The sequence below is a fragment of the Haplochromis burtoni genome, unplaced genomic scaffold (assembly GCF_018398535.1).
Source record: "Haplochromis burtoni strain Fernald_Lab_line unplaced genomic scaffold, NCSU_Asbu1 Contig_374, whole genome shotgun sequence".
In the NCBI taxonomy this organism is placed as follows: domain Eukaryota; kingdom Metazoa; phylum Chordata; class Actinopteri; order Cichliformes; family Cichlidae; genus Haplochromis; species Haplochromis burtoni.
In genome coordinates, this window is record NW_024582735.1 from 567,453 (window position 1) to 593,961 (window position 26,509).

General features: G+C 40.9%; 3 protein-coding genes across 7 annotated transcripts in view; 1 reads left to right on the forward strand and 2 right to left on the reverse strand.

Annotated features, from left to right (window-relative positions):
- The window catches only part of tpx2 (TPX2 microtubule nucleation factor), an 11,821-nt gene extending 813 nt beyond the window's left edge, over positions 1-11,008 (reverse strand). Inside the window, exons 1-16 of one of the 4 annotated variants that reach the window (XM_042229020.1) lie at positions 10,901-11,008; positions 10,250-10,401; positions 7,266-7,385; positions 7,049-7,172; positions 6,535-6,597; positions 6,255-6,359; positions 4,277-4,386; positions 3,291-3,436; positions 2,978-3,149; positions 2,743-2,881; positions 1,806-2,028; positions 1,610-1,705; positions 1,362-1,535; positions 1,135-1,281; positions 952-1,063; positions 123-307 (exon numbers count right to left, since the gene is read on the reverse strand). In XM_042229020.1, coding sequence (XP_042084954.1) covers positions 123-307; positions 952-1,063; positions 1,135-1,281; positions 1,362-1,535; positions 1,610-1,705; positions 1,806-2,028; positions 2,743-2,881; positions 2,978-3,149; positions 3,291-3,436; positions 4,277-4,386; positions 6,255-6,359; positions 6,535-6,597; positions 7,049-7,172; positions 7,266-7,385; positions 10,250-10,361 — 2,028 coding nt within the window. In that variant the 5' untranslated portion in view covers positions 10,362-10,401; positions 10,901-11,008. Of the gene's footprint in view, positions 1-122; positions 308-951; positions 1,064-1,134; positions 1,282-1,361; positions 1,536-1,609; positions 1,706-1,805; positions 2,029-2,742; positions 2,882-2,977; positions 3,150-3,290; positions 3,437-4,276; positions 4,387-6,254; positions 6,360-6,534; positions 6,598-7,048; positions 7,173-7,265; positions 7,389-10,249; positions 10,402-10,900 lie in introns of all 4 variants that reach the window. The other 3 variants (XM_005943457.3, XM_005943456.3, XM_005943455.3) reach the window with 3 other exon arrangements.
- A 1,140-nt stretch (positions 11,009-12,148) lies between these two features.
- Positions 12,149-23,982, forward strand: LOC102299026 (rho-related GTP-binding protein RhoA-C). Of its 2 annotated transcripts, none has more exons than XM_005943453.3 (5): positions 12,149-12,261; positions 16,248-16,403; positions 18,504-18,624; positions 18,718-18,848; positions 20,966-23,982. In XM_005943453.3, the coding sequence occupies exons 2-5, from the start codon at positions 16,248-16,250 to the stop codon at positions 21,137-21,139; spliced, it is 582 nt and encodes a 193-aa protein (XP_005943515.1). In that variant the 5' UTR covers positions 12,149-12,261; the 3' UTR covers positions 21,140-23,982. The 2 variants fall into 2 exon arrangements, with proteins under 2 accessions (XP_005943515.1, XP_005943516.1); XM_005943454.3 differs by having other exon boundaries at positions 12,218-12,239.
- Positions 23,114-26,283, reverse strand: LOC102299553 (nudix hydrolase 20, chloroplastic; the record flags this gene model as incomplete). The annotated part of the gene is given in 3 exon segments (XM_014340470.2): positions 23,114-25,866; positions 25,944-26,040; positions 26,151-26,283. Coding segments are annotated over 3 exon segments (277 nt in total), but the record flags the coding sequence as incomplete, so codon positions are not given.
- Between the last annotated feature and the right edge of the window lie 226 nt (positions 26,284-26,509).

Here is a 26,509-nt window from a genome sequence, read left to right on the forward strand (position 1 = left end):
ACATACATATATATACATACATACATATATTTTGTGTTAACAGTCTTTGTTCAAAACTGGGGGCTGTAGCTCTAGATCTACACACACCAGCACCAGGCGCTGCTGATACTTTCTGCAGTTACCTGCTCTTGTCGCAGCCGGGCAACCTCCTCCTTCTGTCTCTGCTCTTCTTCTCGTCTCTGCTCTGCCTCCATGTGCGCCCGCACAACCTCCTTCTCACTGGTCACTCGCTCGTACTCCTGCCACTCTCGGGCACGCCGCTCTGTTGCCAGTTCAAAGGCCTCTACAACTATGGAAGAATTATTGCCTTCAGAGTGCAGTGACAGATGACAGTGAAGACAGAGGACACAGTGAGTGACAACCTTGAAGAGTGGTTCAGCCTCAGCAAAGCTGAAGCACTCTTCAAGACACATGCAATTTTCAGACAGTATTCAACACCAGCGCTGCACCTGCCCATTACTTTTATCATCCATTAGTCATTCTTAGATCAATCAGACAATAGTGAGATATTTATCAAGAGCCAGTAAATGTGGCTCCAGTGTTTGATAATCAAACTCAAAACTACTTTTCTGATAATTGCACTGAATACTCGTAGCAACAACAAAGCGCAGACATGTGGCTGCAGCTGTATCGCAGCGTTCTACATGTCAGCTGAAGCAAACACCTCTGTGCCTAGGTGGAGTCTCCAGGTAATCTGATTTGCTAAGAGCAATATAACGCTCATATTTGTCATTGACATTCCTCAGAGAGAGAAATTATAAAGCATAAACTGCTTTATAGTTTGTCAGACTGTCATTTGAACATTTTGGAAAATGTGGCATTCAGCTGAGGAAAGGAGATGTGACAACAGCACAACAGACAATCTCTATACAGCTGCAACCTCCCATCATGCATCACAGCAATGATAATAAACACAAAGGATCTGTTTTAGTCTAAACTGAGCGTCCTTACCCACTGCAGGCCGGGCCTCTTTCTTGGGCCTGAAAGGCTCCTTGTGAATGATGGTGTTGGGCCGAGCTTTAAATACTGCTGCTTCCTCTTGATGTTTCTGTTCTTCTTTCACCTGTGAGGTACAGATGTTGTGAGTGTTATTCAAATAAAAAAATGAAAATAAAGTGAAAAATCCCATCATACCATCTGCTCCCAGCGACTGTTCTTCACAGTTCCCCGTTCATCCAGAAGCAGCCTAAAAGGCTCAGGCTTGGTAGGCTCCAGCTTCTTCTTCTCTGGCAGGACCACACTGTCAAAGTCAGGCAGCGGCTGGGCCTTAAACTGTGGTATCTGGAAAATATTCAGGCGACAGAGTCACTCAGTAACTCTGTACTGTGAAACTCTCGACGACAGACTGAAAGTCAGACTACCTCTTCGTTTCGCTTTTCCTCCAACTTTTTCTCTCTCAAGGCTTTTCTTTCACGCTCCCTCTGCTCAAAGGAGAAAGGACAGACCTCCACACGGTGGTTCTCAGGTAGCCGGGGCTGAAAGGGCAGGCCGAAGTGAGGCACTGGGGGGGCCTTAACTGGTGACGGCTGCTTGACCTGACAAAGACAGTTTTATGGGTATAGCTGCAGTAGATGGTGCACAGAGCCATAGCAAAGACACACGTCCTTACCTCCTCGACCTTGCGATCTAGTCGAACTCTCTTCTTGAGGGCAAAGGCAGGAGACTCGGGAACAGTCGGATTTGCAACTTTCTTTTCTGGCAGTCCCTGTTGATGAGAGGATTCTTAAAACAGTATTCCCACACAGTAAAATCTGCCTTTCTGCAATGAAAAAACAACTTTGAAACTCATCAGTGTTTAAACTCACCACAACTCCTTCCAGAACCTTTTTGGGCAGAGGCTTGGCTTTAAAGTTCTGGGGCTTTTCGTCATCCTCCTGGGGCTTCTTTGTGGCCTGCCTCTCCTGGAGCCTTTTTTCAATCTCCAGCTCGAAGCCTTCGGGTACGGTGGGCTCCTTCACTGCTGGCTTTTTTAGGTCCTCTGCACTCTCCAGTATCTTCCTGTTCAGCTCCAGCGCCTTGATTTTAAAGCTGCGTTTAAAAGCCAACATTAGTCAATGGTCACTAGATCAAAATGTAACGCTGTCACAGTGAAGTGACCCAAACGTAGCTTCTGCCACAAACTACAACTGTAGCGGCAAAAACACGTGACATCAATCAAGACATTTCAGCATTTTGGCCTCTGTAACTGTTGAAGCTGCAGCCATGCACATACTGATCCATGACTCCTAAATAATCAGCTGTATTTTGTATAATAACAGTCCTTAAAGAAACCCTGCAATGCCACATTTTCCATGTGTTAGCAAAAGGAGGAAGTTTACAATGGCTCATCTGAAACATCTTAGTGCATTTATTATTTCTATGCTATTGTAAGTCATTATTGTCAGGCTGCCGTAAACACTGCATGAAAAACCTTCAGTTGATGCCAAATACTGCACCAAAAGTACTGACAGGGACAAGAAAGTAAGAGAGCACACACTGGCTTCTCTTTAGTGGCTCCAGATTCTGATTTAAAATCCTTCCCCTCAAACACAAGTTTGGATTCAGGAGGCAGACGCTCTCTACTTTTAAGATTAGGCTTCAAACTTTCCTTTTTGCTTAGTTAGCACTGGATCAGGTCACCCGAACACTTTAAATACAACGTTTTTTGCAAAACACCAGAAATCTGTTGTGAAACCACGTTTCCCAACACAAAGTGACGGCACATTACAAGAACCTCCAACCAGAAAAGGCAAAGCTTCTCACTTTGCAAGTTTTTCCGCCTCCTCAGCCTCCAGCTCAGCAGAGCACTTAACAGTAGGCGGCCGGCTCCTCTGACGAGTCATCAGGTGTGGCGAGTGGGGCTGAGTGAGCTTCAGGTGGTTCCCCTTTGCTGTGGCGGGTCCTGTTGAAACAGGACGCAGATACAATGAAAACCTGCAATAATGTTTCTTTAAACCCTTATCTGAAGAGTGTCACAGAGAGTCAGCATGCACCACACCTCTCTCTTGACTTCTACGACTGTGCATATGGTAGCGGGTGGGGGTTCGCTTCTGGAACTGCTCGATCTGCTGGGCCATGGGCACATAAGCGCTCGCCTCTTCCGCCTTTCTCTTGTTGCCTGTTGACAGGTTGAAAGGTTTGGGCACTGTGGCACCTTTCCGAGCCTTTGCCTGAAAACAAGTATAATCAGGGTTTTTTTCCCCATCTCACCTTAGCTTTAATATGCAGATGTTTCATCACGTTTCTTTTAGCTGCTGTTACTTTATAGTGGGCTGCAATGAACTGGCAATAAAGCAAGTTGTGCCACTTACTGGGGAGGACGGTTTGCGAAGCTGACTGACAAAGTCCACTTCCTTCTCTGTGTTGCATGAAGTGGAGGACTTAACACGGGTATCTGTACTGAAGTGGAAGTCTTTGGGCACAGTTGTAGACAGGAACGTCTTCTTTGGTGGTGGATCTGAAATGACAGTGGTCTGTGGTTTGGTTTGGTTTTTTTAAACCAAACAAGTAAAGTGAACACTTTTAACCCCCAGAACTCTAAACTCATCAGAACTGCTAACAGGAGTCATTTTGACCTGCAACAACACTAATGGCAAAGACAGCGCTTCTGGGTCATCTCAGATCCTTTAAAAATGCACATGAGAATAAACCAATAAACAAAGGGTACAACACATAAAACTGACACCTAAACAATTTACTTGAATAAGAACATTATGAAAAGTTAAAAATGTGGTAGTACATGTGCTGAAATAGAGGTGTGAAAACACTGTTAAACAGACCGATCAACTCATTGTCTGCACAGAGCAGGTTACAAAAATGTAAGAAACATTTAATTTCTATAAAAAGTAAAACAGTCAAGTTTCATCCGTTTCCTTCACATCGTCTTTGCTGATTGGACCTGAAGCACCACCCACACTGCAGCTCAGTTCTGACACATCTGCTTCACCATCTGATTGACTGCTCTCTCCACACACTTGACTGCTCAGTTCACCCAGCATGCCTAGCAACACTTTCATTTTACTTTAGTCTCTATAGGTCACAATGACATCTTTGACAGTTCAGAGTATGAGTGGTCGTACTATTTCTCCCCTCTTAAAAAACAAATTCACCAAAAAAAACAAACAAATTTTAGGAATATTTCTGGAAACACAGGCTGATGAAAAAAAAAAAGATGGGGTTTTATTTTTCACAGCTCGTTTTGTTTAAATGCCAAAATGGGTCAAACGTACCCGTTGGCAGTTCTAGAGTTAGAGTGTTACTACTGGCTGTAGCACCACAGTCTGAATCATGTACTCACTCCCAGCTAGAGCAGCCTTGTAGCTGGCCTCATTCTTCTTCCGGTGAAGAGCAACTTCCTTCTGAAGGTTCCTGATGCGCTCCAGCTCCAGCTCCTCAGAGGTGCTTGGCCTGCGGGTCACAGATTTTTGTAGACTTTAATCTTTAGTAAACGTACATCTGTACCCCCGTCTCTCATTTAGAGGCTCAACATGTCAACGTTCTCTTCATGACCCTACAACAAAAAAAAAAACAAAAAAAACCAAAAAAAACCCGACTGGCTCAAGCTCAAGGACTCATCTACACCAAATCCCAGACACTACACCTGCTACCATCATCCACCTTCCCACATGTTTGGGTGGGGTACTGTCTTAAAGAAGGATTCCTACAATGTGAGTACTGGAGGTCAGCCCAGTACTCAGAACAAACCTGAACAAGAGAAATTCAAGCACTTCATGCACTGCAACCACTGATCATCGTAATTATTAAGCATCCTATCCTGTCAATTACCGGTAATCACATAATCAGACAAGAAATGATTTTTACTTATGAGCAATAATCAAAAGAGAAAAAAGGGTTTAAAATAAACTGCTCATTGGTTTCCATTTTACAAATGTCAGTCAAAGAACAGTCAAAGGTCAAAATCAAATAAGGTATACATAAAATCTCTACTCTGACACAAAATAAATGTCTGTGGCATTTGGCTGTTAGGGAAGAGGGAACGTTTTAGAAGTGACTTGGCAGCAGCAGACGGATGCAGAGCGACACAGGACGAGCTTTCTGATGTGAGGGGTTTGTGACATTTAGTGTAGTCATCTGTTTTTTTTTGTTTGTTTGTTTTTTTCAAAACAATGAGGCGACAATGTCACAGATTGCTAAGAACCAACCAAAGGCAGGAAGAACTATATAAACACCTGTTTTTGTGAGGCCTGATGTGGCTGTATCGCCTGATACCCGTCCATGAGGAGGAGAACTCTGCAGCGGTTACCTGTGCCTCAACAACAGCCGCACACAGGAGTGACTGATACTGCAGCAGTAAGCAAAACGACCGGGCTGGAGAGTTCAAACAGCTGGAGACCAACCAACTCTCTAACCCCACTCCACACGCCAAATCACACAAATCCCCGTTTCTCCACAATAACTCGGGCTGTCAGTAGCAGCTCATTTACACTGTGGGAATGATTTACCTGACAATGGAAAAATACTTATGACACGACACTAATGTGACAAATGCAAATTTTCTGGCCATACACTGTAACAAAACACAAGATTAATGTATGGTGGGTCTTTTAGCCATTATGTAGCGCTTACCTTTGCTTTAACAATGAACAATTTGTTGTTCCCCTCCGACACGGCGCCATTATTTACCCAGCCAGATCCAAAACGCGTGTATCTGTCCCTGCTTTCAAAGCTTTAATCCTGGCAGCAGTGTAAGGTGAGGGGTGCTCTACAAGCTACATGGTGGTGACCAAACTGGTGAGACTCTCACAGAGACATCACTACTTTCAGGGATTCAAATAAAGCTGCACAGTATGATCACAGGTCCCCGAAAAAGTTTCCCTCCATGGACAGATGATCCAAGCAGTCCGTCTAATATTTACAGTCATGAATAATGTTTTACCCACGAGGGTAGTGAGTCAGGTCAAGTGACTGAAAACTGAACACACTTCTCACAAGTCCAGATTCTCTGTTTATAACCACTTTAAGACTAACAAATATCTGATTTTCATCCTTTTCTCTAGTTTTATACTCTCCAGCCTTCCTTCTGTTACCAGTATCAGTTCACCCTCCGTCCTGCTTACAAACTTGGAACCTGCCGTCTATTTTTAGCTGTCTTAAAACCGCTCGCTCTACCATGAAGTAAATATATATGAGCCAGTTTTACTTTATCATTCTACACAAATGCGGAACATTTCCAGCCGAGAGCATTTTAACATTAATTTCAAGTTCTTTCTCATTGTACATTCAAGGATAGATAAAGGTGTAAGGCACAGTCTTACTCTGTGAGTGTGGAGGTGGAAGCTGCTGCGTGGGTCTGATGTTCTCTCTTTGAATTTAGCCGCTCACTCCTGCGGGGACCAAACCCAGAAGTCAGCTGCTCACTCCTGGATTTTTGGGCAACAGGACATCTACATTAAACCGCTGTAACTGAAAACTCTAAGAAAAAAGCTGAAGGTGAAGAGATGGTTTCTTAGCTTTCTAACTGGTAGAAAGTGTGCATGTGCTGGACTCTCAGCTTTTTCAGGTTTAGAATGATGACAGGATACTTCTAATACTCACTCTTTGCATTTCTTTGATGGTGGTGCAGCTGGACCGCTGGTCATGTCTTTACGCTTTGAAACTCTAAAATAAATTAGAACAGAAGCAGTTCTCAAACTTGAACCGATTACACACAGATGCTGTTCTATAACCATCGTGTTTTTACACAGGGGCTGGATCAGACAGCGAAGCTGCAGTGTTTAAGGTTTGGACTCTGCATGGTACAAAGAGTACTGCACACTATTTTTACTTTTTATCGTTCTGCTGTAACAAAACACTTTTCTTCGTGGGATCAATAAATTATCTGTCCATATTTATCATGTAGGGTTTGTGTAGAACCTATTTAATACAAATGATATACAACAGGAAACTGTCAATGAATGACTGGATGCCAGAATTTCATGAGTGCCGTCTCGTGTACAGCCCCTTTGGCAAAACCCAACAAGTCTTCTACTGAGTGCATCATGTGGGAAAGAAACCTTTTGTGTGAAAGTTTCACATGGTTACACAAAAGTAACAACTACATCAACTGTACCTGCGTGGCTGTGCAGGGACTTTAATAACAGGCCTTTGCTTTGAACGGACATCGTTCTGTGTGCGACGTTCAGCACCCCAGGACGTCACAATGTTTGCAGGTGGAGATGCTGATATGCTGGGACCTGGAACATAAAAACAATTACAGATAGTCACACATTAACCAAGTTACAAGGACAGAAAATAATGACTAAAGATGCACGGGGGTGTTGACTAACCAGAGTCACCGTCAGTGTTTGTTTGAGACAACATCACATGCTCAGGCTCATCACTTGTCAGATGCAGCTGGTCCGGTCTCGAAGGTGTGATAAGATGATCACTTTCTCCCACAGCGTGCACTTCTGCCCACGAGAGATTCGATGGTCAAAACTTTTCAATTCTGGTCACTAGTACACTACAGATTCGATTGTAAAGCCCCACTTTTTTAGTTAGAAATCCCACCTGAGGGGCCATTCCAGTTTAGGAGAAAAAGAAAACATTAACCTAATAAAGTCTGACTTTAAATGGAACGCTCAGTCAAATCCTCAGGACTGATGATCAAATAGAGCAAGCCTATTCAAATGGTGGCAAACGGGCTACATGCAGCCCAGAAGCAACCTCTGAGTGTCCCTGCCTGTGGTCCTGGCAGAATTTTTTTCCCCCCCTACAGCATAGTGTAGACTGTGAATGCAACACTCCTAGTAGGCTAGCAACATGCAGCGTGATGTTGTAAACATTAAGCTATCATGGCACCAGTTCCCTAATGTTAAGACAGTAGCAGTCGTCATCTTCATCCTCTGTTTGGGTCAACGTACACACGTGAATCAAGCTTTTCACACATGAACTCAATAAAAAGCAGCTCTCGTTGTTCACTGACTGACACTTCACCACTGCCTTTGGATTACACTGACATCTTACGAGCCAAAAGTTGCCGCTCTTGTTCAGAAAAAAGTCACGTCTCCCATTAATAATGTAAGAGGTAACTGTAGCCTACATATCAACATAATGTGGGATGTCTAACAAGCCATGCCTAATTACAGGTGTTGATTTAAAACAAACCTGTATTCCCTCAGTGTGCAGCAGTAAATGTTGTATTCATATGTGTTACTGCTATGGTTTGTGCATTTGATAGGATTGATTGTTCTTTTTTTAAATTCTGTTAAATGCTCTTTAAGATGTGTCTAAGTCACCAAAATATTTATTTTATTTTGAAAGGGAATTATCAAAACTTATGTTGTTTTTTTTATAAATTCAAATGTAAAGAAAAAGTATTGCTGCTACTACTGCAGACGCTATTCAGTTATAGCTCATTTAATGTTTTTTTTTATGGACCTTTAGGTGTGCATTTGTGAGCGGTCACCAGATTTAAAAGGAACAAAGTGAATAAACATTACTTGTTTTTCCAATACATTTGTGTTGGTTTGAAATTTATCATGATCTGCTGCTACTGGCTGCAAAAATATCTCTACAAAAAAATAAATAATAATAATCTAGCCCAAATAACTTTTTAGTTGAATAGCCATGAAATAGAGGATCAAACTCCATTAAACAAAAAGACACTATAGTAGTTTGTTGACCTCGAGTGCTGCTGATCTGACCCAAGCTAAAAACTACTCTTCCTCCCTCCTATTTTAAATATCACAGCCAGGATGTGCTGGTTAGCTCAGTGAGAGACCAGCAAACCATTGGCCACATGGCCAGAGTGCAGCGACGCATGCTTGAGCTGCAGCCCTTTGCTGCATGTCGTCACCCCTACTCTCTACTTTCTTGCTCATCTATCCAATAGAGGCATAAATGCACAAAAAATGTTTTTAGAAAACATTTTAAAAAAACACCGCAGTCAGGACTAACACGTGGTAATATTCCCTAGTCCTCTGGATTACAATGGAGACCCTACTCTGCAGAAGAATGCCAGAGTTACCAATCTCACAGTTAGTTGTGACAGTTTGTTGAACATGCTTCCTGGAATAGGGCCCTGTTGATGTCTTTGTTTTGGTTTTGCAACCATTATGAGGCAACAAACCACAATGCATTGCCATTCCAAGAACAATCACTGGTGTGTGTTTATATACATCATCGGGAATTCAATGGGGATGTGGCAAACAGCACCTAGAGGCCAACTTCAAGCCTGTAGCACAAATTGGGATTTACCAATGAGATGCTCTGTCCCCACTGCTGTTCTTCACAGGCCTGAACCCCCTCAGCCCGACCATTAACAAGACTCTCTAGGGATACAGACTACAGAATGGAGCCACCTTCGCTTCATGGAGGACACGAAGCTGTATTCAAGGAGTGAACGTGGCATTGATTCACTGATCTATACAACAAGGATCTACAGTAGTGACACAGCTATATAATCCAGATTGCAGATGTGTCGTTGGACGGTAATAAAGAGAGGGGGGGTAGTCAGAATCGAGTGGGTTGCACTACCAGAAGGCAACATTGCAGATATCAAAGAAAGTTAAAAGTACTTGGGAATCCCACAGGTAAATGAACGCCACAGTCACCAAATACCCAACATGACAAATCTGAATTTTAAAAAACTGGACTAAATTTCAATAAAACTCATTTTCAATGTAAAAGATACACACAGGCTACAAAACAGATCTTTTTTTAATATATATATAATACAACACTCTTAAAATAAATATGCAGGGACACTGAAGCTCTTGTAAATATGAAATTAAATAGTAAAATGAGGAACTGACTGGTTCATATACAGCGCTTTTCTGCTCTGAGCATTCTATAAAAGCACCTCATTCAACCATTCACACAAGCAACAAATATCAAACATTAGTACCCCAATGGATGCATCAGAGAGAAACCCGGGGTTTGTATCTTGCCCAAGGATATTAGGCAAACAGACTGGAACAGCCCAGCATCAGAGCACCAACTTTCCAACTAAAGATTACCTGCTCTACCTCCTCAGCTTAAACTCTCTCTCTACATTCAAAACACTTGGAGATGACAATATGACCTGCGAGTGGACACTTTGGTTAAAACTGTTAGCCAACATCCTAAGATAAAGGATACTGGAAAATGGTAGGAATGACGTACACAAGTTTTTGAGAAACAAGTCACCAAAAAGCCTTCTTCAAAAAGTGATCGCTGTCTGTTAGATCCGCTTTTGTAGCCCTCCATAACAACACCCACTTGCTGTATGCCCAGCAGGGTATCCTTTAAAATGCATATTGTTGGATAAAGATATACAGAGGACACTTACCAAACCACTTGTCGTCGGTTTCAGCATTCACTAGTTCTTTGAAGTCAACGACGTGGGACGGGGCATCAAACTCGTAGCGCTCCGAAGTATCCCCGGACTCGTTCTCGGCCATGTTTTCAGGTTATTTCTTCGACAACTCACTAAACAGGGAACTACGAAGATTGCAAACTTCAAATTATCAATCTTTCAGCCAAAAAACAGTTTTATTTGCAACAACCAAACTGAGGTGACTTGCACCCACATAAACCACGGCTAGGTTGCATTCTATCGCTATGGCTTCATGGGAGACTATTGGCCGTGTTAGCCAAGACAACAGACCAAACTGGCTGGAAAAGGTCAAAAGCATTTACTTCTCGTCTCCTACGAGAATTTATCCCACAGTAATGTCACGTTAGCTTTGCAATTGCGGTTCCGAGTCGCTTTTTCTTCATAGAAACAGAATATAAACGGTAACATTGCTGATAAGGAAACAACTGCCGAGCTAGCGTTACATACGTCTTCACGAGAAGGTACTATTAACATAAATCCAACTATAAACTCACTCCATTATACACATAACAATATGCAACACTATATATTTTTTAGTGAGCTAAAAAACTACATCTGAAAATAAGGCAGCAATAAATAATGTAAATGACTGCAAAAACTCACCGTCTTTGCTCACTGCGACTAAAAGGGAAAACAAACAAGCCGCGCAGCGCTCAACGGAAGCGTTTAAATTTGCCACTGTTTTGAACCAGCCAATGACAAACGTTGTATTCACCAACTTGTCACTTATTGGCTTATGCAATGTAAAAACGTATTACGTAACCACGTAATCACAAAACTTAAAATCTGCGTGATTTTGTACAGTGATGTGTGTAATTTTGAATACGCCGGCTCCAGTCCACATAATACTGAATATACGTTGTTATTTTTTTAGAAATACACACCCACAAGTTGTTAAATTCAGTGTCACAAACTGAATCATCCAAAAGTAGAAATGTTTAATGTGTGACTTTCTTTTCGTTCTCTTAAAGATCGTTAAATAGGCAGCCACTTTTTCTTCCTCCAAACTTTTATGTTTTATAAACAGTGTAAATGGGTACATTCATCAGCTAAGGAAAAAAAATGCAAAAAAATGATGGAACAAAAAATAAATAAATAAAAAATCAGCAAACGTTGCAGTTACACATCATGATGTCAGTGTATGATAGCACATACAGATAAACGCACACAACTAAATTATAAAGTAATGAAATGCACGACTGATTTTGTTCCTGCCTATGTGTTAACCCTGCGACAGACTGGCGACCTGTCCAGTGTGTACCCTGCCTCTCGCCCAAAGACAGCTGGGAAAGGCTCCAGCGCCCAGCGACCGTGAAAACGATAAGTGGTAGCGAATGGATGGATGGATGATTTTGTTCATTCCTATTTTTCTTATGACCATGAAGTTTTCCAAAAGTAATGCACGTTCTTTTCAATTTAGTCCTCATCAAAAATAACAATATGCAACACTATATACCGTTTATTAAATAAATGAAATGTTTCATCACAGTCTTGACTTTCAGTGCCCCGACTCACTTGAAAAAATTCATATGTGCTCTCCAGAATTTTAACTTGTGTGGGTAATATACAGGGTAATACATCTGCAACACGAGCTATCAGCGGTGACCCTTCAGTATATTGAATCAATAACATAGAACTTCAGAAATGATGAAGGGGATACTGTGGGTGTCAGCTAACCTTGTTTCATATAATTTAATAGATAAATGCTTTATATACCAACTGCGCTCTAAACACGAACATCCCTGGGAGGCTGTACTCAGGGGCACAACCTTCAGCCTCTCGGTTAGGGCTAAACAATGACTTTTCATAATATATTATTTTGGTTGGCTAAGTTGCCGTTCACTCATGACTTCAACGTATCCTATTGGCTGAAAGTATGTGGTTTGGCTCGTAGCGGTTTCGGGGGCGGGACTGTTAGTTCTGACAGGAAAACTAAAGAAAGGCGAGTATCTCGCAGGAAAAAGGTAAAACTCTGATTGCTCAGAATCTCCCTTTGCTTTTTAAAATTCTTAGCGTTGAAACTGGTATCAAGTAATATGCTTCCTTCTCTAAAGTGTGTGTGTTTAGGTGGACAAGAGGCCAGCTATCATGAAGAAGTAAGCAAAGTTAGCAAGCTAATGATTAGCTTCCGTAGACGAAATGGAAACTGCAGCTAGGTAGAAGTTAGCCGACACTCTGGTGACCTAAAGAGGTCAACGGGCTACTTCAGAACTGAGGAAACATTAGCGTGCCAAGTTTTATGTAACTTCATTTTAACAGCGTTGAGCTGAGTTACAAGTGCCCCTCCATCGGAGGCACGTATCATTAAGGAAGTGAAGTTCTAAAGCAGCATAATATTACAAAATCCCCAGATAACCGAGGCTTAAACTCTCAGCAGTGTATAACGGTAAACTATTTTGTTGTGAAGTAGTTAATGGTTCTTACAGGTATTTACAGAAAAGACTAGTCGTTTATAGTATAACTGTAAAGTTAGTTAGGAGATCGATGTACTCAAAATATGTCTGCCTTTACTGAACTGCGTTTGAGCGGACGTCTGAACCTTCAGGAAATAGTGATGTCACAGAAATACATCCTGAAATTACTGCTTTGGATAAAGAAGAGTCACAGCGCTTGAATGGGTTTATCGAGACAATTTAAAAGCCAAATTGTGGCATTTGTGAGCCAACGTATTTATATTGGGTGCCATATTTAGTCAAAAGGACAGAAACTTGGTCTTAACTATCATAACTGTACTTTATTGTGTAGTGATGTGTTCAGTGTTATTGCCACACACACACACACACACACACACACACACACACACACACACACACACACCCCAAAATTGCTATAAGAAGTTTCATTTTAGACATGGTTGTCATATATAATAAAAACATGTCCATTAATGCTTTTAGCAAAACTCATAATTATTTATGTAAGAGATTAGTTCAGTAGATTCATTTTTCTAAAAAGGCAGCTTGGTCCAAAATAACTTGGAAAGTTGAAAAATAAAATTTAGTTTTTAATAATTTCAATTATCAAGGGAAAAAAACCCCAAACTACCTGGCCCTGTGGGGAAAAAGTTATTGGCCCCCTTGAGTTGAATTCAGTTTCACTCACCACAGGGCCTGATTACTGTCAGGCCAGTTTAATCAAGAAATTGCTTACAACCTGTGTCACAACGTGAAGTAGGCTAAAAGATCTCAAAAAGTAAATCATGCCAAAGTCTAAAGAAACTCAAAAAGAGTTGAGAAACAAAGTAACTGACATCTGTCTGGAAATGTTTACAAAGCCATTTTTAAGGTTTTGGGACTCCAGGGCACAGTGAGAGCCATTATCCACAAATAAAGAACACTTGGAACAGTTGTGAACTTCCCAAAATTGACAATGGGCGATATATTTGCACATGCACAGACTTTTTGATGGGCAGAGCAATGTAATCATGGACTGATTTGCATGTTTTACAATACAGAAGAAGGCCAAACATGGACAAACTAATTTCCCCCCAAAATTAGGGCTGTCAGCCCTAATGCGGTCATCACGATTAATGCGATTAAAATTTTGAATGCGCTCAACCCATCTGGAGCACAGAATGAACAAACTTTGGACTAACTGCTGAAATGCATTGATAGAGACATTTCAGGGATTTTAATTCATTCTGCGCTCCAGATGAGTTAATTGTTCATCGCGTTGGTCGTGATGATGGCACGTTAACGCTGACAGCACTAAAAAAATATATAAAGTCGCCAATTTGGGATTTCTTTGGCTTTAAACCAGATGACAGAGGTAAACCTAAGGATGTAACCAAAGCGGTGTGCCGCTTGTGCAGACGTATAGTGCTCAAACACGGCTAACTTACATGAGCATGTACGTGTCCACCATCCGGCTGAGTATGCTAGGCTATCACCAGCTTCTGCAGCTCCATCAACAAGCATTTGGGCGCACTCTGAGGAAGGGGCATTTGCTCACAGATGAATGAGGGTGCTGTTAAAGCAGCGCTATTATTTTTCTTTCTGTTGACTGCTTCTATTAGCTCCATCATTATTAGCAAACTTACTCATAGGCAAATCAATCAATCAATCAGTCAATAAATAAATACTTTTTTTTTTTTGTTTTACGGATCTTGGAAGCTAGCTGACCAAAATGAGTAACATCCAAGCCATCAATACATATCGCCGACTATTCATCTAATGCCCATCTCCACTAGTAAGGTAGCCGCAGTAGAAGATATGTCACTGATAACAAAAACTCCTCACAGTACTTGCAGGTCTTCACCTGAAGTCAAGCTCTTCGAGCCTCTGCAAGCAATGGAAACAGGCAAGGTGAGGATTAGTAAGTGTCAGAACTGCAATCCTTGATGAAACAACGCATTCGAAATACATCAGGAAGATGACCTCCTGAGTTTAGCTGCTCCAAGAATGCCTAAGACAGCTGAAGATGGAGAGTGATGAGGAAGAGGAAGTATGGATGACTGAGCCCCTGCGTGTGATGTACCATTGACGGATGAAGGAAGTGGATGACATCAAGAAATCCTACCAGTTCCTAGAAGAGGCCGGCCTACAGGACAGCACAGAGGCTGTGATCATGGCACATGCCTTTATGGATCTAAGCACCAGATCCATAAAGGCGGCTGTCACAGCTGACAGGACCCAAGTTACAGACTGTGCAAAGGGACCCTGGAAACTGTGAAACACACAGTACCAGGATAAAACCTGGTGAGTGTTGTTCCTGGAATCCAGCACATTCCAGGAACAACATCTGAGACCTCTTTCCAGGAGAAGAGCGCAGTCCTAGGAACAGCTAAGATACAGAACGCATAATAGCAGCATGTCAGGTTGGGACTCGATATGCCTCCTGTCTGGAAAAACTAGTCACATGCATTGTTCAGGTGTGAGTTGGGCCCATTCTTCAACACAAACATTCTTCAAATTCTGTGGTGGTCCTTGGCTCTTGGACGACACTTCTGATAAGTCTTTTCCTGCAGGGAACCATCCGATCCACAAAGGATTGGATGTTTCCCAACATCTGGGAAGAATTTTATGTCAGTAGCGCCTTTACAAATATATTCCCTTTGAAAACTGGTGACATGTTCAATACTTATTTTACCTGCTGTATTTAAAAACTAGTCCACCTACCTAGATACAGCAAGCTTCTTTATTTTATTTTTTTAACAAACCTGTGTTGTGCCTAATTTAGGGAAAATATGATTCAGCACCACTTTCCTCCTTGGGACCCTTAAAGGATGTTTTGGAATATAATTCTCAAACTTGGATAAACTTTTCTTCCATGTTTTCATTCATTGTGTGGTTGAACTTCATGCAGCTGTACACTTTTTTTTTTCTTTTTTTTTGGTATTACAAACATACATCACAACGCACGGTTTTCAAAGCTCAACTGTTGAGGATTGACCATGACATGTGTGAGTGCTCACACTCTGCAGGAAACCATTATTTTGCGGCACAAGCAATAGAAAAGAATGTGTTTCAGAGTGTGTGAACGGGCCTATAGGCTTTAAATGTTTTACAAATCCCTGCATTCCATTTTCAGGCAAAGCAGTGGCTCTCTGATACAGTTGTGTCTGGTTTAGTTACAGAGGGACATTAATAATGTCCTCATCAGGCACTCTACCTGCAAAGACAGGAAATAACCACAACTGACAAAAGCTAGAACTGTTTTGCCTAACGTTCAAAATAAGCTGTGATGAAACATTACAGTTGAAGTTATTTTGTGATTGTTGAGAAATGTGCAAACATTTTAGGGACCTTACTTCAGCTCTGTCCAAGCACACATTATTTTCTTCTTAGTTTTACGTAGTATTTTCTCACCTTTTCAGATTTCTTATTTCCCTGATTTTGTGTTTTCACAAGAGCTCAAACCACTCTCCCTAACAAGTTTGTCTTTGGCAATAAACCTTTGTGTTAATTTAAATCTCTAGCTTGGCTGATGGATTCTGTACTTTGACTTTTTTCAGATGGCGGCAATCAGAAAGAAACTGGTGATAGTCGGTGATGGAGCATGTGGCAAGACTTGCCTCCTCATAGTGTTCAGCAAGGATCAGTTCCCTGAGGTCTATGTGCCTACAGTGTTTGAAAACTACGTGGCAGATATTGAGGTGGATGGTAAACAGGTAAGCTGTTCATTCTAACAATAAATGTCAGATTGTTTTATATTTATTGTAGCACAGTAGGATAGCAGTGTGTGTGCTATGTGTGAGGCTAAGAGTTTTAAGACAGGACATATCTAAAGTACTTTAACACTAGCCAATTTCATAAATAGCACATTATATTGTAACTATTGATTGATGTATGTATGTTAATATTGAAGCTGAAACTAGCTTTAATTATTTTCTCTATCTTGGATAGCTTTATGAATGTTAATATCGATATAGCTGATAGAGTTGTGATATTCATTACTGCAAAATTTGCTTTTAACTTTTTGGTCAGCCACCTGCACAAAATGCAGCCACACGGATGATTTCTGTGGTTAATAAGTTCAGAGTTGACTTTAAGTACACCTTGAGTAAAGCTTAACAATAAATAATTTTAACATGGCAGTCTACCACTAATAGATAGTATTAGTCACATGCATTGCTCAGGTGTGATTTTGGTCCATTCTTCCCCACAAACAGTCTTCAAGTCCTGAACGTTACATAGGCCCCTTCTATGAACTCTGACCTTTAGTTCTTTCCAAAGATTTTCAGTTGGGTTCAGGTCAGGTGACTGGCTGGACCATTTCAACAGCTTTATTTTCTTTCTTTGAAACCAGTTGACAGGTTCGTTAACAGTGTTGTCTTGCTGAAATATCCCCCTTCATCCTGGTAGATGGCAGCAGATTTAATCAAGAACGTCTCGGTTCATTTTTCTATTCATCTTTCCTTCAGTGACATGAAGCGTGTCAGTGCCGTATGCTGAAAAACATCCCCGCACCATGATGTTCTAACTTCCAATTTTCAGTGTTGGTATGGTGTTTGTGGGGCGATATGTTGTGACCTCCCAGCATGGTCTGTAGACCAAGTTTGGTATCATCTGACCAGACTAACTTTCCCAGTATTTCACAGGCTTGTTTAAATGTTGTTCAGCAAACTTTCTGTAGCTCCATAAGTGCTCCTTGGCTCTTTGACAACTCTTCTGATAATTCTTTTCACTCTTCTGTCTGAAGTCTTGTGGGGAGCATCTGCTCGTGGCTCGTCGATGGTAAAATGATGTTCTTTTCACCTCCAGATCATGGCCCCAACAGTACTTACTGGATCCTTCAGTAGTTTAGAAATTCTCCTGTAACCCATTCCATCAGTATGGTTGTAAAGGTCTAAAAGAGCTTATTTTACATTATATACATTATTTATGGACATCAGTGGTTTGACTTGTTTGTATGTGTGGATTGGATGGTTACCAACATCTGGTAGGAATTTCTGTCAATAACAACTTTAGAAATATATTTACTTAGAAAATTGGTGACATGTTCAATACTTATTTTACCTGCTGTATGCAAAGTGTTAAGGCCAGTCAAACTTCGATACAAGAGCAATGAATTTAGTTCAGCATAATGAGGCACATCACAAACTAACCACCTCCTATTACCAGTTTTAAATCTCTGTTTATATCTAACTGTACATACTCGTGTACATACCCTTTCAAACTGAATTTCTGTAATACTGCATCTCACCTGCAGTATCTGTGCGGCTCACGCTTTGGATTGACTGATCAAGCAAAACATGATCTGGAGCCGGGTCATAATTTTACAGCTTAGCAAGAAAACAAACAAAAATGAATTCATTTCCCTCCCAGTTGTAAAACTGGAGCGAGGTCTGTCCATCCAAACTATCTATGAATGCAAAATCAAACAATTATCAATGCATTACTCGGTATAGAAATTACTTGCAGATCACATTAATCTTGAGAGAATGTCTGCCTCCTCAAACAAGGATCTTGGGGGCAGATGTCACCAAGAGGTTGGTGGGTTGTGCTGCTCTTTTCTTCTCTACTGTCGCCCCCTTAAGTTTGTCTGCACCTTCATCAGTCGAGTTCTCATGCCCTCGATTTTAGGACTCTGTGTAAGCTAGAACACTAATCAATGATTTACACCTCATGCACTTACATACATGCCTGAATGGCTTCCATCCACCTGTCTTCATAGCATGCTGTTACATGATAAAAATGGGCCTGTGTTTGATGACCCTAAGCAGAATTGGTGTGTGTAGTAGGAATTAACTATAGTCCCTCCCCTGCAGGTGGAGCTGGCCTTGTGGGACACAGCAGGTCAGGAGGACTATGACCGACTGCGGCCTCTGTCATATCCAGACACAGATGTCATCCTCATGTGCTTTTCCATTGACAGCCCTGACAGTTTAGGTGAGTCTGTTTCTGTTGGTTTCATTAAAAAAAATGAAAAAACTCTTTTATATCTGCTGCATGTTTACCTTGTCCACATTGTACCTGATGCAGAGAATATTCCGGAGAAGTGGACTCCAGAAGTGAAGCACTTCTGTCCCAATGTGCCCATTATTCTTGTGGGAAACAAGAAAGACCTGCGAAATGATGAGCACACGCGCCGAGAGTTAGCTAAAATGAAACAGGTCAGTGACGGCATGCACTCATACAGTTTCATATTAATCCCACCACACAAACACTACACTAACATAACTAATGACAAAAATGTCCATAACTTTTGTGTGTCAGCCTTTAGTCTACTACAGTTTCCACTAACATTCATTAGGTTTTTTTATAGGGCTGCAGCCACTGATAATGAAGACAAATATATTTACTAACTTTTGTTTTGATATAAAGTGTGATATAAGTGAAAAGTTTGGACACAGCTTCTCATTCAATGGTTTTTCTTTATTTTCATGACTGTTTACATTGTAGATTCTCACTGAAGGCATCAAAACTATGAATGAACACATAAGTGTGAAATAACTGAAAACATGTTTGATATTTTAGATTCTTCCTAACAGCCCCTTTGCTTTGATTCCTGCTTTGCACACTCTTGGCGTTCTCTCCATGAGCTTCATGAGGTCGTCTCCTGAAATGGTTTCCAACAGTCTTGAAGGAGTTCCCAGAGATGCTGAGCACTTGTTGGTCTTTTTGCCTTCACTCTGCGCTCCATCTCATCCCAAACCATCTCCACTGGGTTTAGGTCAGGTGACTGTGGAGGCCAGGCCTCCATCACTCTCTTGGTCAAACAGCCGTGACACAGCCTGGAGGTGTGTTTGGGGTCACTGTGCTGTTGAAAAATCAATGATGGGATGGCATGTTGCTGCAGGATGCTGTGGTAGCCATGCTGGTTCAGTGTGTCGTTAGTTTTGAATAAATCTCCAATAGTGTCACCAGCAAAGCCCCCTGACACAATCACGTCTCCTCCTCCATGCTTCACAGTGCATGCATGTAGAGACCATTGTTCACCATTTCTGCGTCACGGGTGGAACCAAACATCTCAAATTCTGACTCATCAGACCAAAGCACAGATGTCCACTGGTCTAATGTCCATTCCTTGTGTTTCTTGGCCCAAACAAATCTCTTCTGCTTGTTGCTTTTCCTTAGTCGTGGTTTCTTAGCAGCTGTTTGACCATAAAGGCCTGATTCACACAGTCTCCTCTGAACATGTAGAGATGTGTCTGCTACTGGAGCTTTGTGTGGCATTTATCTGGGCTCTAATCTGAGCTGCTGTTAACTTGTGATTTCTGAGGCTGGTGACTCGGATGAATGTGTCCTCAGCAGCAGAGGACTGGGGCGTCCTCATGTGAGACAGTTTCATCATAGCGTTTGGTTCTTGCGACTGCACTCGGGGACACAATCAAAGTTTTCCAGACTGACTGACCTTCAGTTCTTGAAGTAACGATGGACTGTTGTTTCTCTTTACTTAGCTGATTGGTTCTTGCCATAATATGAATTCTAACAGTTGTCAAATAGGGCTGTCAGCTTTGTACCACCTGACTGCTGCACAACACAACTGATGGTCCCAACCTCATTAAGAAGGCAACAAATGAACCCTGACAGGCACACCTGTGAAGTGAAACCATTTCAGGTGACTACAGCATGAAGCTCACTGAGAGAAGGCCGAGGGTTTGCAGCGTTGTCAACAAAGCAAAAAAATCATATTTTGCATGGTTGGATCTTAACAAGGTTCCAAGTAGAGCTTCAAAATGCAACATGAAGAAATGGAAGTGAGACAAAACAATTATTTTTGAAAACAACATTTAAACTGAAACAGGCTGTTTTACAGCTGATCAAAAGTTTAGGACCACACCTCAAAAAAACCCTGTAAAACCCCCCAAAACAGAAATCAAAGGTCCAAACATGAACTCGGTCATGAGCAGCTCCACCGTTAGTGTTGATCACATCAGAAATTAGTTCCGGCATGCTTGATGATTTACTGGTAAACTTAAGACAGGCTTCTGCATATACCATACTGTGGACAGGTGTGCTTTATACATTTACAGTAAAGAGTTCAGATGGGGAGTGTCTGGAATTGATTGATTGTAATCTGTGGGCTAAATGTTTTTTTTTGTTTCTGGACCTTCGGTTACTCTTACTGATCTCCATTAAAATTAATCTACCATGAACATTAGAGTGTGTTCATTTCTTCTAAGTGAGCAAACGTATAAATCCCACAGAGGGTCGAATAATGATTTCACTTCTTCTTTTTCATTGGATTGAGCTGGTTTTCCTTCATGGTTTTGTTCTTCCCAAACAGGAACCTGTGAAGTCAGAGGAGGCGAGAGAAATGGCCAACCGGATCAATGCCTTTGGTTACTTGGAGTGCTCAGCCAAGACGAAGGATGGTGTGAGGGAGGTGTTTGAGATGGCCACCAGGGCGGCGCTACAGGCCAAGAAACGAGGCAGAAAGAGTGGCTGCCTTCTGCTATAGAGTGTCAAGTTACACAGGTTAGGGAGGACAGGAGGAAAGGATCCTTGCCAACAAAATCATTCCTCCTGTTTCTACGTTGTCACCATGCTGTGCAGAATTGAATGGGGCCTTTTCAGGAATAAGGGAGAAAATCAAACTAGGTCAAAAGGGGAGTGTAAGCATTCATGTCCAAGGTTTAATCTGCCTTTAATCTGTAATCATATCTTTGGATTCATCAAACCTAAAATCAAGAGAACATGGAGAGAAGGAACCATCTCTCTTAAAGAGGTGCGTTGGGATTTCCAGACCTATGAAGTGGTCTCCGTTATTCTAAATTGCAGCCTGATGGTCTGTACACGAGCCCATCTTTAGAACTGATCCATCCCAGGTGTTCAGTACATTCACAGCTGTGTACCATATGAACAAGTTTCTGGAGGACTTGGCTTGTGGCGCTTCTTTCAGTTAACATCCTATTAGTCTGTACTTTTGTCATTTCCTTTATTTCTCTGCAATGACCAACCAACTCTATACAGACCTGATTTCCTCCTTTATGATGATGAAGTAACCTGTCGCTGCAGGTTCACATTCAAAATCCACACTACCGCTCAAAAGTACAAGTCGCCAAATGTCAAATTAAATAATTCAATAAAAATCACACTTTTATTCTTTATTATTGATATTAAAAAGTTAGAAATAATGATTTTTGCAAAAATAGTTGAGTCTTTCCAGCATTCTACTGTCAGTTTGCTGACATTTTAGTTCATTCTTCCAGAAGCTCCCAGTTTAATGTGGGTGAGAGTGGACTGAGACCCAATGACTGTGCTGGGTTCTCAGCTGCTTCTGTATAGTTTAGAGTCATTCTATGGCTCACTGTGCTGTTGCAGTCAGTTTGCATCCACAGGATCCGATGTTGTCCTGAATTTCCCAGAATTTCCCACTTCACCCCAAAGACCTCCAAAACTTTTACAAAGTGCCACTTGACAGGTGGCAGGCACACGTCCATGATCCTTCAGTCTTTGTCTCAGAAATATTCTTTTTGACCCAAATACCTCTGTTAGGTTTATCTGTTCATAAAACTTTCTCCCTGACTTCCTCTGTCCAACATCTGTTCTTTTTTCCCCACGTTATTTCTAAAGCACTTTAAAAACAACATAACAGCTGACCAAAGTGCTGTACAGAAAATAAGAGAACAAAAGAATAAATCAGTAAAAGTACATACAAAGGGTAAGAAGACGACAACTCTCACTGGGTTAAAAGCCAGGTGTGTGAGTTAAAAGTTGTGTTTTTAAACAGGTTTTAAAAACAGTGAGGGATGGAGCCTGCCTGACCTCCAGAGGCAGCTCATCCCACATTTTGGGAGCCAAAGCTGCAGAAGCTGGGTCTCCTTTTGATTTATAAAAGCACCTGGTTAGCTGATGTAAGAGCATGTGATGGCATGTAAGGGTGAAGCAGCTCAGGGGCAAAACCATTAAGAGAATTAAAAACAAAATAATTTTAAAATGGATTCAAAACCTTTACCCCTCTATTCATTTTATAAGGTGGTGTCTTTTTTCCCCACTGTTTTTAAGCAGGCGTTCCTGATCTGCTTCTCAGCTCTTGTTGTTTAGTGTTTAACAGGTGTTGTTCTCAGACAGCAGACTCATGTATTTGGCCTGCTGCTCAGTTGGGCTGTTCTATAAAGGGAATAATATTGTGTACAATGTTCTGGGCAGTTTCCTGCATGCAATAGCGTTCACTTTCATAACACATTATGGTTGAACACACAAAGGATGATGTTTCAGTTACTCAGCTAGCTAAAAGTTTAAAAATGTAATGAATTAACCTCCTAACATGATAAACTTGAATTAGTAACAACATGCCATTGGAACACTGTGCTAAGAATCGGCCTTTCTACTCCAATACAGGTATTCCAATAAAATTACAGTAATGCATGATTACATTAGTTGTGTATGATGTAGTCATAGACTGTGGTTCATTTCTGACTTTTTGTTTTTCAAAATAAAAGTCTGCGCTTCTCTTTCAAAACAAGGACTTTGTGTGATGCCAGACCTTGTGTGTAAGATTAAATTACCAGTGTTTTGTACAACTTTTCAAAATTTGATTGCTCGATTTTGTTTTTCAAGTCATTAAACTGATGTGGACTGTCTAACACTGTATGTAGTTGGCTATAGAAGCGCTAACAAAGGCAAATGATCCTGAACAGAGTTTTTGTTAACTGTCAGATATTAAAGAGGCCTCGGTGTACCTCTGACACAGAGGAGTGGATGTTTATAGAAGAAAGGATTGTGTTCGAGTCGAGCAGTTCCAGTTTTAATGCGACACCTCCATGTTTCTGATCCGGTCTTGTTCACCTGCTGTCTTGAAGAGTTAATATAATGTACAATTTCTACAACACTAATTCCATCAGTGCTACAGTTAGACTGTAACTAGAAGGCTTTTAAGACTGGACACACTTGGTAAAGAACAGTGTTTCTCTTCTAATATCTTTGTGTTGTACTGATGGAATTAGGGCTCTGGAAATTTACATTATGCTACTTTAAAGCATGTTGTGAGGCTAATATGTAACTCATTATTTAAGTACAAGTTTGAACATTTATAGTGTACCTATATGTTTTGTTTTTCTTTCCTGCTCTGCATTCCATTGTATGCTATTTTAACTATGGGATATTCCATCAGCTTACTTTTGTATTATTTGCACATAGCTTCAAATGTCTGTGTCATATAAAAACACACAATGTCCAAATTCTGAAATGCAAAATGCAAGGATCTTCTATAGGATTGGTTATTTGTAAGCAAAATATTCTTTTATATCCAGTAGTCTTTTGTAAAGTTTTCTAAAGGAAATACATTTGAGAATGACCAAATCTGCTGTGTGTGTCACTTCTCATGTGTTTTGTCCTCTTACCCACTTAAGAGTGTCCAAGTCTTGGCTCAAGATGGTGAGCATGATGGTCTGTGTAGATGTCCATGTGTCTGCAAACGTATAACAGGAACATATTCCCCATCGATGCTATAACCTCATCAATAGCCAAGTTTAATCCCAACTCCATACTGCAAACATTCAACTGTTATAATATTCAAGTATTCCAGATAAGCAATGAGTCTAGTTTTTGCCTCACAAAGGAAAAATAACATAAAAACCACAGTGTAATTACTGGCCAACACTTGGCAGACTTATGATGTAAGTGTGTGTGAGCCCCACATTTAAGGGCTTTAGATGCAGAGAGATGCAGAGAGGCTGGAGAAGGTTATGAAAGCCATTCTAAAAACCTTACAGTTTAGCAGTTCAGCGGATAAAATGACTGTTGCTGTTTTTTCAAAAACAATGCACTGCACATCAAACCTCATCCCAACACTGACATATGGTGGAGGAAGCATGTTTTGGGATCAACGCCTGATCTCTTCATCCTCAAATATATTCCATTGTGGACACAGACAACTGGAGACCCCGAGGAGTCATTACTTTAAAGTCTGACACTAGTGGGCATGCAAGTGGAAGTACATCTGAGGCTTTACAGTCATTAAAGGAACAATAAATTGAATCAATGAGTCTGATTATTTGCACTGGATCTAGCGAGCGATTCACAAGTTGAATCTTAGGACAGTTTGATGAAATAAGATAAATTACCCAAAGCATGGATGTAAATTAATATCAGAATTGTTCAAAAAAAAAATCAGGGAGGCCTGTGCTTAACCCACATGAGGTGGTGTAGCATGATGCGATGATATTTTATAATCAAGATATTCCATAACTGTTGATGAACTGAAACACCTCGCAGAAGGACTGGTCCAAAGTTGTTCTTCGTTACTGTGCAAGTGTCACGAGCAACTGTAGAAAAACCTGTGATGAAGACTGGTCCAGTGAACACTCTTAAGATTTTACAACAGAAAGCACCAATAAATAAAGATGAACTCGCAAGTTCCACTTTATTGCTGTGAGGAATCTCAAAACATTCTTCTTTTGGAGTGTTATATGTGTATATTGTCGTATATATCACTGTGTACACAGTTTTTCAGCAGTACCAAACACAGCTCCACGCTCTGTCAGGTTTATGTGACCAGTGCTGGATCCCACAAACCACCCGCCTACACAGCAAATATCCATGTGTGCTTTACTCTAATGAGGTTGCTTATCTTCTCTTTGAGCTCTACATACTCAAAAGAATAACATAACATATTTTTCTTCTCTATATTTTTATCCTATAGACTTGCAGTATATAAGGAGATGACTAGATTTGAATCAAGTATGATTACTGCATTTAATGGGTTGAAGTGCAGAAACTGATATTGCACTTTGAACTTAAAAGGTCGTACTATGACTAGAGATAATACAGAGCATATTTACTCTGAGGTCTGCATGACACCTGCAAAGTGTTGTGCATGATAACTCTTACATGTCATTCTTAAATCCAGCACTCATGTGGTTCAGCCATCCTCTGAACCACTCACCTGCAGTTATCAGGCTGAGCCCACTGAACAAAACTGCATGAAAAACACCTGTGAAATATAATAACTCACTATATTTAATATTAACATGTTGTACAATAAAGTGTATGACTTTTCTTTAGTGTTTCTAAAGAAACACTAAAGAAAAGTTCACATTTTTATGATGTTTCTTGCAACTGTAAATGTGAACAACAATGTTGGCACCACATGACATATGGTGCCTCAGGCACAGTGAGTTTAATCTTCATCTTCTTTCTATAATATCTGGTGGAGTCCTGTCACAAAGTCCTGATAGTACGGCTCTGAAATGATAACAAAAAGAGAACTAAGGCAGTGAGCTGGTTTTTTGACTGTGGACATTTTGCAAACACCCACAAACCTGTGTCAGGGTCAATGTACGAGTGTCTTATGAGAAAGTCCAAGACTACCATGGCAGAGTTGGGTTTGAAGTCATCAGTGGCCAGCAGTTCCTTCACCTGAAACAAGATGCTATATTTTATATCTTTGTGTCATCTATATCTCAACCCATGCAGTACTGGCTCCTAGAAGCTGAATTCCCAAATTATAGTATGAGAAAAACACTAACCTTATCTATGGGGAGGAGGTAAAACTCCTGCACCTCTCCATCCCCTATTATGGGCTTAAACTCCAAAGGAAGTTCCAAATCAAAGACAAACTGGCTTTCTGGAAACACACCCTCTTCATCCTCATATGTGTAGCTTGAAAATAAAATAAAACAAAAGCAGCTAAATTGTCTCTTTGAAAATCCAATTATTTAACTAACTGTTTCATAAAGCAATGATTCTCCAGAACAGGAGGTTCTTCCAGAGGTGTCACTGTGAGGCTGTGATCCAGCCACACCAAAGCTGCAGTATATCAACACCAGTACCGGTGCCCCTCTACCATTCTGACTACTAAAACGCATGTTTTATTATACCCAGTATT